Source organism: Leptonychotes weddellii, chromosome 9 (assembly GCF_054177405.1).
Source record: "Leptonychotes weddellii isolate Sample4059 chromosome 9, ASM5417740v2, whole genome shotgun sequence".
NCBI classification, from domain to species: Eukaryota; Metazoa; Chordata; class Mammalia; order Carnivora; family Phocidae; genus Leptonychotes; species Leptonychotes weddellii.
Genome location: NC_138377.1, coordinates 10,086,330 through 10,096,823, shown reverse-complemented (window position 1 = coordinate 10,096,823; position 10,494 = coordinate 10,086,330). Strand labels below are relative to the sequence as shown.

The 10,494-nt window shown below is 51.7% G+C and overlaps 1 protein-coding gene across 1 annotated transcript in view; it reads left to right on the top strand.

The window, feature by feature from the left end:
• The first annotated feature begins 6 nt into the window (after window positions 1–6).
• Window positions 7–10,494, top strand: part of SLC24A4 (solute carrier family 24 member 4) — a 58,201-nt gene continuing 47,713 nt past the window's right edge. Inside the window, exons 1-6 of the mRNA XM_081830043.1 lie at window positions 7–54; window positions 3,304–3,378; window positions 5,730–5,814; window positions 6,332–6,435; window positions 7,251–7,325; window positions 10,169–10,194. Coding sequence (XP_081686169.1) covers window positions 3,313–3,378; window positions 5,730–5,814; window positions 6,332–6,435; window positions 7,251–7,325; window positions 10,169–10,194 — 356 coding nt within the window. The 5' untranslated portion in view covers window positions 7–54; window positions 3,304–3,312. The remainder of the gene's footprint in view (window positions 55–3,303; window positions 3,379–5,729; window positions 5,815–6,331; window positions 6,436–7,250; window positions 7,326–10,168; window positions 10,195–10,494) is intronic.

Here is a 10,494-nt window from a genome sequence, read left to right as displayed (position 1 = left end):
CTGTTCTCCAACAAGGAGCGACAACACGGAGCCGTCCTGCTGCATATCCTCGGTGTAAGTGGCCCGGGTGGGATGGGCTGTTCCTACACCACATACAGGTGAAGTGTGTCTGCAGAGCTCGGCTGAGCCGGAGTGTGTCAACGATGTCCCGTCCTCGTAAGAAGGTACCTGGGAGAACAGGCGCTAGACCCGTTTTAACCACCAAAAACCCAGAATCTTGAAGATGTCGGGTGACTGGCACAGCGAGTGACCTCAAGAGCCAAGACAGGACTTCAAGTCTTCCTGGGCCCCATTTTCTGCTTTCATAAAAAGGGAGTGACAGCATCTTTCCCAGATGTGTGAACAGGTGTGAATGTGTGAGTAAAGTGCACCAGATGTTGCAAAACATGTAAGAAGTGCTCTGTGCGTGCTTGCTGTCATGATTCCCATGATCCCCCACCCCCATCCCAAATCTCACCACCTTGACATAACTATGGTTTAAAACTTTGGTGCACTCCTTCTCAAATTTCCCTGTCTTCAGATGAGCCTTGGTGGACAAAAGGTGGAATTCAAATACCAATTCAAAAAGAAATAGCGGGTCCAAACCTAAATTATAGGCAAAAGTTGTTCTTCTCTGTCAGCAGTAAGCAAACTGCAGCCTGAAGTCATTGCTGGTGTTTGTAAATAAAGTTTTATTGGAACACAGCCGTCCCCATCATTTCTGTGTTCTCTGCGGCTGCTTTTGTGCTTCAGTCCCAAAGTAGTTGTAACGCAGTGATGTGGTCCACAGAGCCAAAAATATTTACCGTCTGTCCCTTTGCAGAAAAAGTTTGCCAGCCCTATTGTGTGGCGTGGAGAAACGAAAGTGCTCGCGATTTGCTTTTCTACTTGGGACACGGCAAATTTTCCTCTAATTAGGTTCCCCAACCACCCAGCACCATTTGCTTCTATAAGCCCCACCAAGGATTAGTCTTTGCAAGAGATAATTCAGAAAGCGAAAGCTAGGATTCTCGCAGAGATAGTAGCCCCCTGAGAATGATGAGTGAGTGAAGTTTTAATTAACAGGATAAACCATTAATGAAAATGAAGGTTGTAGGCAAATATTGAGTGACAGGCCTGTGTATTTCCGTAATAGAGTTATTATCTTCCTAGCTCCTCTGGCTTTCCCACGCCCTCCTCTTTCACGAAGAGGGTGTGGGTTTGGCGAATTAATCCCATAGTTCTGGTGCTCTGCTGTGGGAAAGTCTTGGCGTTGCTTGACTTTCCCAAGACAAAACCTTTTCTCCTGAACCTGAGAACACCTTAGGAATTTTGCCAGAGCCCTTTAGAGCTGACATTAGCCAAACGATGCCTAGAGGGCCAAATCTAGCCCACCTCCTGATTTTATAAATAAAGTTTTATTGGACCGCAGCCACACCCCCTCCATGTTCTCTTCTATGGCTGCGGAGTCATTGTGGCAGAGACCTTGTGACCTGTCAAGACTGAAACATTTACTGTCTGACCATTCCAGAGAAACTTTGCTGACCCCTTCTTTAAGAGCAAGAAAAGGCTCAAGCTTTGGAGCCTTTTTTTTTTTTTTTAAGATTTTATTTATTTATTTGACAGAGAGAGACACAGCGAGAGAGGGAACACAAGCAGGGGGAGTGGGAGAGGGAGAAGCAGGCCTCCCGCGGAGCAGGGAGCCCAATGCGGGGCTCGATCCCAGGACCCTGGGATCATGACCTGAGCCGAAGGCAGACGCTTAACGACTGAGCCACCCAGGCGCCCCTGGAGCCATTTTTGTCTGCAGTGCTAGGAAGCTTCTCAGTTGCCCTGCCAGAGCAGTGTGGAACCATCTTGGCCTCCTTTTCTCTCAAGTGTTTCCAAGGCCATGAAGAGAGCTATGGCCTCCCTTTGCCTGGAAGATGATGTTGGGGGAGCTTCTGGGGGTGTGAATTCAAGTCTGTATCCTGAGATTTTTATAGCAGGATCTCTCTCCCCTCGTTCTCTCTCCTTCACCCATAACCCCCAGTATTTGTTTCTTTTTGCTCCCCCCCGCCAAAAGGTAGTGAGTCAGATCCAGGGACAGACGTGCCTGGACTGCAGTAGACACCTGCCTTAGAGGCCTTGGCCACAGCTGATACATCTTCCAGTTTATTTAATCACAATTCATTAGTGTGCTACTCCAACAACTTCACAATTGTTTTTGCTGAAGCAGCCCAGCCCTTCCCATTTTTGTGAACGGGCCTCCATATCACTTTTTCTTTGAAGAAAGAAATGCTTCCCTCGGCATTTAGCACACAAAGTCCCATCTGTCCATGGGCTCTGGTCCTGGCCCGTCCCTCCAACCTCATATCCTCTATTTTCCACTTCAGTCTCACTCTGGTCTACCTGCATTAGTCACCTTGCTGTTCCTCAAGGGCATCAAGCACACTCCTACCTCAGGACCTTTGCACTGGCCTTTCCCCAACAGTTACACGTTATTTGCCTATTTGCCCCACTAAGGTCAGTTACAGGATGCAGAGGCATTTCCTGGCAGGTTAGCCGTGGATCCCTGATGCCTAGAATAGCGCCTGGCCCATAGGATGAGCTCAGTGAAACCATGTTGGATGAACAGGACAGGGAGGGGTTCTGTATATAAAACCATTTGAAAACTACTGATCTGTCCTTACTCTGTCATCAGATAGATGAAGAGACTGAGCCCTGGAGATGTGACTTATCCAAAGTCACATGGCAAATCAGTCCTAGAATCAGCAGTAGAATCTGGACTCTTCGTTCCATGAACCTCCATGTGTGAATGGCTTGTGTATTTTAACCTTTGCCAACATTAGGTAGCATTCCAGAAATTGCTGGCTCTCCAGCTGCCATTCATTCCAGAAGGGGGTGGCCGGGTGGTAAGAAGGAAATGGTGCCTCCACTAAAAATGAAGGGGGAAGATCAGGCTTGTTCTCATTTTAAACTCTTAAAATGGTGATTCTAAATGCTTTCCTTCTTAGCCCTGAGTGTTAGATCTGGCCTTTCAAGAGCAGACTCTGGTGCCGGGGAGAGAGCTGGTGCTTTACAAAGAGAGGAAGGAGCCCAAGACCACGTGGCCTGAGCTCTCATCCCCTTTGCTGCCCAGCACGTTATTTCCCTTCCCTGGGACTCAGTTTCCCCGTCTGCTCGTGAGGGGATTGAGGGAGCAAGTCTCTCTGGTGTTGGAATTTTCCTCTGTGTCTCTCTCCGTGCATCTAGCCTCTGCCTTGGCCAGGTGATGGCTGCCCGGTCCGGGGCACGACAGCTGGCCAGCCGTGCCTCCTCGGCAGCAGGTGCCTTCGCTGACGATCTCCCCCATTTCCTCCTCAGGCTCTGTACATGTTCTACGCCTTGGCCATAGTCTGCGATGACTTTTTTGTTCCATCTCTAGAGAAGATCTGCGAGGTATGTAGAGGGGATTTGGGATCCCACAGCAAAGCCGGGCAGGGAGGCAGGGGACCTGGCGCGACCCAGGACATAGGACACGTCAGGGCCAGACTGAGAAGGACCAAGCAGGGAGCACTCTGGTGGTGATTGGGCCACGGCAAAGCCTGGCTTTGAAAGCCCTAGAGTAGAGTTGGCAGAGGATGTCCTCTCCCCGATTTGGCAGAAGAAAGGCTCCTGGTGGGCAGTCAGCACCCAGAACCTCTGGCTTCCCGAAGCAGCAGGTGGCAGGTACAGGTGGGGATCTGTGTCTTGGAGGAGGGTGCCGAGGCTGAGCAGGGAATACCCTTTGGTCCAATGTTTGCAGGCTGACATTTTCTCCTAATTGTTTTGTGAACTTTTGACTTTCTTGTCTTCTCTCTCCTCACATGCAAGACTCCAGTGCTGGGGCGCTTGGCTGGCTCAGTTGGTAGAGCATGTAACTCTTGATCTTGGGGGTGTGGGTTCGAGCCCCACGTTGAGTGTAGAGATTACTTAAAAATAAAATCTTAAAAAAAAAAAAAAAAGGCTCCAGTGTGTCTCTCTGCTCTGCCTTACCCTTGGCTTCTAACCAAGGAAGGAAAACTACCTCTGTTTCCAGCACCTACTATGTGCAGATGGCTCTGGGCTTTGGCACACTTTGTCCCTGTGAAATCTCTCAGCTGTTTGAGGCCATGTTGTTGTTGTGACATCTGCAGCCGGAGACAGAGCTGGTTAGGACAGGTGCTTCCATGCTGCTAAGCACAGAAGAGGGACTTTTTGACCTGGGCCTCCTGAAGAGTGAGGGATGTGACAGAGGTGTGCAAAGGCCTTCCCCTCCCCCTGTCTCTCTTTGCTCACCTCTCCACCTCTCACCGGCTCAGACCGAACGGTGGGTCAATGAGTAAGTTGAGCCGGCCAAAGAGCGTAAGGAGAGAATCAGGAAATGTCCTCTGGGGATGGGCGACCAATGCACAGGACAGTGCCCAGTGGAAGTGCCCCTCCAGGTTACCTGTCTCTGTAAGGACACAGACGTGAGCGAGGGGATTTTCCTGGATCTATGGGCAAATCCCCTAGAAGGGGCTCAGTGAGAGCCATCAAAGGACTGAAGAGCCTAAAGGAGGGATGCAGTGTCTCTGTTGGGGAGAAGCCTAGGAGGGCTTCATGGAGGAAGTGGTATTTGGTCCAAGGTTGAGCAGTGGTGAGGATTTCTCCAAGCAGAGAGGGCAGGGAAGGGTGTTCCAGGAGGAAGGAGTAGCCCAGGCAAAGACAGAACAGGATGTAGCATGGTTTGTATTGTGCTAGAAGATACTGGAGATGCTTTGATGGCAGATCATCTTCTGTGGAACCCTCTCCTGGTTGATGAGGTTAGGGTGGCCAGGCTTCTGCCCTGGGGGGTCAGCGCTTGACAGAAGTCCAGAGCTCCGACCCCTCTGAGGGACCCCTTCCTATAGCAAGGTCAGCAGGGAGGTTGTGCTAACCCCAGGCTGCCCAGGGTACTTTGGAAGGTGGATGCAGGAGGAGACCGAGCCCTGCCCAGACGCCTTCTGAGCACCACAGAGAAGGTGCCTTCAGGTTGGTGTTCAGGGAGATCCAGAATCTTTGTGGTTTCTCCCAACATCCAAAGCCCCCGGCACCACATTCTTGATCAGAGGATTGGCCTCTGTGGCTGGAGCACGGCCTTGCCAAGCAGAGTGTGTCTTGACAGAGCTCCAGCCCTACCTCATGCTGCCTCATCCCCTGAGAGAGGGTGTCTGGGTCTTCGTCTCCGTGAGCAGCTGTGCATTGGGTCTGCCATGGAGAAGGCCTTCTGGAATGCAAGGGCCAGACTGTGCATCTGGGACCTCCAGGTTCCTGGAGAAGTCTGCGTGGTACCCAGGGTCTGCGTGGGCCCTGCAGGTGGCTCCTTGCTGAGCACCACTGCGTACCAGACTCTGTGTTAGGTGCTGGCAACCCAAGGCTGAACAAAAGGCCAACCTGTCCTCATCGTCCGGTGGGGAAGGCAAGGGCATAATCCTCAGACCCTCATTGGGTGATCTGTGCTTCGTTAATTGGAGGACCAGACTCTCTCACCTGTCCCAGGGGACAGGTGTCTCTGGGTGTACCCCTAGAGAGGAGACCTCATTTAGGGGCTTGGAGAGTGAGCAGAAACTGACAGGGGAAGGGGACAGGGGACTCCGGGTGGGGTGGCCAACAGAGTAGCGGGAGGTGTGTGCTTGGGGTGCCGGGAGGCGACACGGCCCGCTCAGGCCACAGCAGTTTCCCCACGCTTTCTGGGGCCGCAGGAGTGTCCGCTGAGTGTGTCCGCTGTCCCCACCTCCCAGCCTGAGTGTCTGTGGTCACTTCCGTTTCAGAAGCTCCATCTGAGTGAAGACGTCGCTGGAGCCACCTTCATGGCTGCAGGAAGCTCAACGCCCGAGCTGTTTGCCTCCGTTATTGGTAAGAAATCCCACCGGCCAGGGACCCAGGGTCTAGACCCCCCCTCACCTGACCAGTGAGGGCATTTGTCAGCTCGGAGCCTCTGTTTTCTCAACTATAGAACGGGAGAGCTGGGGAGACAGAAGGTAGCGGTTCCCTGGGGCATGTGGTGGAGTGAAGAGTGGGTGGGGAGAGGGTTCCTTTTGGGGGTGATAAGAATGTTCTAAAATTAGATTGCGGTGACGGTTGCACAATTCTGGGACTATACCAAAAAAACTGGATTATATACTTCAAGTGGGTGAGTTTTATGGCATGTGAATTATATCTCGATAAAGCTATTAAAAAAAAAAACGGGGAGTGGAGTAGCTGGTCCCCAGGACACTGTCTCCTCTCTGGTTTTGCCGTCCCCCTCAGCCCCACAGGCATTGTGGTGGTAAGAACAACTCCCTCCATCCATGGGGCTGGTGACACAGACCTCACAGCAGCCTGGGTCAGGGGCAGGGCAGGCCCAGGAGGATTTCCACCTTTCCCGTTCCAGGCGTGTTCATCACCCACGGAGACGTTGGAGTTGGAACCATCGTGGGCTCTGCTGTGTTCAACATCTTGTGCATAATTGGCGTTTGTGGATTATTTGCGGGGCAGGTCAGTGGTTTGTCTCCCTTCGTAGAGTGATCTAAGGGACAGCAGTGGGGGAACCCAGGGCCGCCCCTTAGATGCGCCCTCGACTGAATGAGGCTGAGCAAGTCAGCTTCCCCTTCCGAGCCCAGGTCCTCACGGGTACAAGTGGCGTCTGACGTTCCTTCCACATCCCGCACCAGTGGATCCGAGGGCAGGACAGTGTCGGCTCTGCTGTCCGGGCCGAGGGTGAGCGTTCACTCAGTAGCAGTAGATCTTTGAGAAGCACCTCCTATAACCCTGACCCTGAGCTAGATTCCGGAAATATCTGAGCCCTGCCTTTGGCCTCCTTAGCAAGGAGCATGAAGCTGACCTGTTGCTGATACCCCATCAGCATCTTCCTGGTCGTCAGGGCTGTGGGGACATTAGACTCACCCTCAGAGAGTGAGACTCATGAGTAGGCCCTACCTGGCCAAGGGAGGTAGAGGTGTGCGGCTAGTTTACCACCAGAAGCTTCCAGCATCAGGGGGAAAGCAAGTACTTCTGGCCTCTGCCTTGACCTTGGGCTTCTGCTGTGAGATATGAGCTGTTACCTTGAAGGAGCTTGGCCATCACTTACAAACATTCTGTACTTTTGTTCTGTTCCCCAAATATAGTGAAGAACACTGGGCGGCCTTGAGCAGCCAGGAAAGATTTGTTTCTGGTGGCACAGTTAGGAGGAGCTCCATGGGCACATCCCTGCACCTGCAGGGCTCAGGGGGCGGCGAGAAAGCCACTCCCCGCACCAACCCCCCGCCCCAGTCTCCCCAACCAGCAGCAGCTGACAGCCCTTTGCTTGGCAGGTGGTCCGTCTGACGTGGTGGGCTGTGTGCCGAGACTCCGTGTACTACACCCTCTCTGTCATCGTGCTCATTGCTGTGAGTTACCCCCTGCCCGTGTGCGGGCACAGGACCCCTGCCTGTCTCTGTCCCCAGTGCCATAATTGATCCATCCCCTTGCCACCGTGCCTCCCCTGCCTGAAAACCTCATACCTGACACCCTGGTTATGGAGCAAATCCAGGGACCACCTTGAATTCAAAAAGGCCTGGGAAACGTCAAAGCATGTGTCACATGGTCCGAGCGGTTAAGTTCAAGCACTTTGCTCCTCAGGGGCCCTCAGAGCCTCACTTAGAGCCCGATGCCTGAGAAGCAGAGTTTCTGGGTTCACCGCTTACTGCAGAGCAGGAGAGAGAGAGGCTGGTTAGAGGCAGGCATTGTGGGCACCTGGGAGAACAGCAGAAAGGCAGAAGAGCTGGAACAGAGATTTCTAGGGTCTGTTAGTATGGGGGGGAAGAGGGGGATTACCCCTGTGGTCCCCCGAGGGCTAGGGTGACATCATGGCACATGACATTGAAGCATATGACGCAGGCTACTGCTGAGGAGTGTGCCATCCACAGGGGAGCCATTTCAACTCAAGCGGTGGCATGAGGGCAGAGGCACATGGTGTGCCCAGATTTTCTGGAATGTGCCCCAGAGAGACCGTTCTCAACCTTACAAGATCTAGAGCCAACTGTATAGGGCAGTCCCATCCCTTGTATGAATCCTCTATTGCTGCGTAACCAATTTCCCCCAAACTCAGCAGCCTAAACCAGCAAGTATTTCTCGCTCTTGTTGTCTATGGATCAGAATCTGGGGGTGACTTACCTGCGTCCTCTGCTTCAGGGCTTCTCACAGATGTTGGCCAGGGTATACAACTCCCCTGGGAGAGGATCCGCTTTGGGGATCCCTGGTGGGGCTGCAGATAGGCCTCCTCCAGTCCTTCCTGGCCAGCCGCTCCTCAGTACAGTGCTCACCACGCTAACTGGCTTTCCTCAGAGCAAGGGTGAGAAGATGCCAGGGTGGAAGCGAGTCTGTAACCTAATCTAGGAGGTGATAACCCATCACTTTTGCCATATTCTGTTTGTTAGAAGCCAGTCCCTAGGTCCAGGCTGTAGATACAGGTGCAGTGGCATGCATGTCAGGCAGAGGGTTACTGGGACCCCTGCCTACCACAATCCTGAAAACGAAAGTTATAGATAAAATAATTCACCTGTACACGGTTTCAAAAAAAAAAAAAGAATCAATATGATGCCCAAACTATCAAAGACAAAAGTCATTTATAATAAAAGAATACATCTTTCAGTGTGTAAATGTTTTGGCAAGAAGATGCTAGAACCCCAGATGATGTAACCCATTGCCCCCATATGGAAAAATCTCTGAGCCTGAAATCTACCTGCACAGACTGAAGGCCCGGTGCGGGGCGGGCACCTTGGACCCCGTGAGTGGTGCCGACATTGATGACATGATTTTCCAAAATTATGAATGACCCCGGATAAACCGCTAGGCAGAGCCAAGTCCCCCTGCCCCTCCATTTGCATGATAGCTACCTCACTGGAGAATTACATATTTATTAAAACTGTGTAAAAGTACTTTGATTTGTACAGTGGAGTTAAGTTTTGGGCTCAGGTCTCCCTCCTCCCCGCCGCCCCGCCACTTGCCTAAATATTTAGCCAGACATTTAAATAAGATGTGTGCCACATGTGGGAAAACCTTCTGATAGACGTATTTCACATGTTCTAGCTTGGTCAGCACCTGGCCAGCACCCTGCCTCTAAATGCCAGTAGCCCTCCACTGGGCTGTATAAACTAAAAATATCCCCCTCAAATGTCCTCACGTTCCCCACGGCGGGCACTGGGCATCTCTCTGTTGAGTGCTACTTCCCCCAGAGCCTGGAGTTTGGGGAGCCTCACGGTGATGCCCAGCCAAGATGACCCCTCTCAGAAATGGCCTCCCCATGGCAGCTCCCATGTGTGCTGCCCGCCATGACAGCCAGGAAAGGGGCACCGTGGGTCCCCTGGCTTCTCCTCGCATCCTATGCAGGGCCCCTTGGTCTCCAAGATCAGTTGGTGGGTGTAGCCTTCTACCTTCCTGTCCACACTGAGCCTGGCTGGTGGTGCTCCCAGGACTCCTCCCCTGGACCACAGAGGCATCATTCATTGTGTCTGTGCCCAAGATTCTGGGTGGGGTTGTGGGGCAAGGACTGTGCCCTCTGCAGAAACTGTGCCTCCCCACCATCAGCCCGGGGCTCCCTTCAAATAGTACAAGTGGGTCCTTTGCCCTTAGAATCTCCAAAGAGGTTACTCTCTATTTAAAGAAAATAATATCCCTTGGAGCACCTGGGTGGCTCAGTCAGTTAAGCATCTGCCTTCAGATCAGATCATGATCCCAGGGTCCTGAGATCGAGCCTTGAGTTGGACTCCCTGCTCAGTGGGCAGTCTGCTTCTCCTTCTGCCCCTCCCCCCTGCTCATGCTCTCTCTCTCAAATAAATAAAATCTTAAAAAAAAAAAAATCCCTTCCCTCCCATATACACGAGTACCATAGATAGGTAGGTACTGTAGGGAGACAAACAGATGGGTGTCTTTCAGTTTTTAAGAGTGTTGATTTCAGCAAGTCTGTGTGTCTGCCAGGCTGGCCCCATCCGTGACCTGGAGCGTAATGAAGCATGGGCCATTTCTCTTGGAAGGCCCACGCTAACCTGGAGCCACACATGGTCGCATCTGCTGGGATGGGTTTCGACTAAGGAGAGGTCACCTGCCACTGAGAAACCCAGAAATGGAGAGAGGAGCCCAGCTTTGTGTAAAAATAACAAGGCACTGTGTGTGAGCTCTGAGTGCTTAAGGGTCTGTGTGTGTTCTTTTGGAATAAATATGTCCCCCACCCTTTGTTTCTTTTGCCTTCCAGTTCATATATGATGAAGAAATTGTGTGGTAAGTTTTAAACGTTTGTTTCTTGTTCCTTTTTTGGTCCTATCCTTCCTCTTTGGGTTCGTTGAAACTTTTTTGAGATTATTTTTACAAACATGAGCTTATGCACTTGTGAAAGTAAAAAGCATCATTCTAAGCAGTCGCACCTTTATCCTTTCAAAGTGACAAAGATTGTTTCCCTCAGTGTTCCTGCTCTACCAAATAACAAAGTATATTATAAAGCTAAAATAATGAAAACGGTATGGCATTTTTCCACTGGGATAAACATAGGCCAAAATGGACTGTGGAACCAAGAACCCAGTC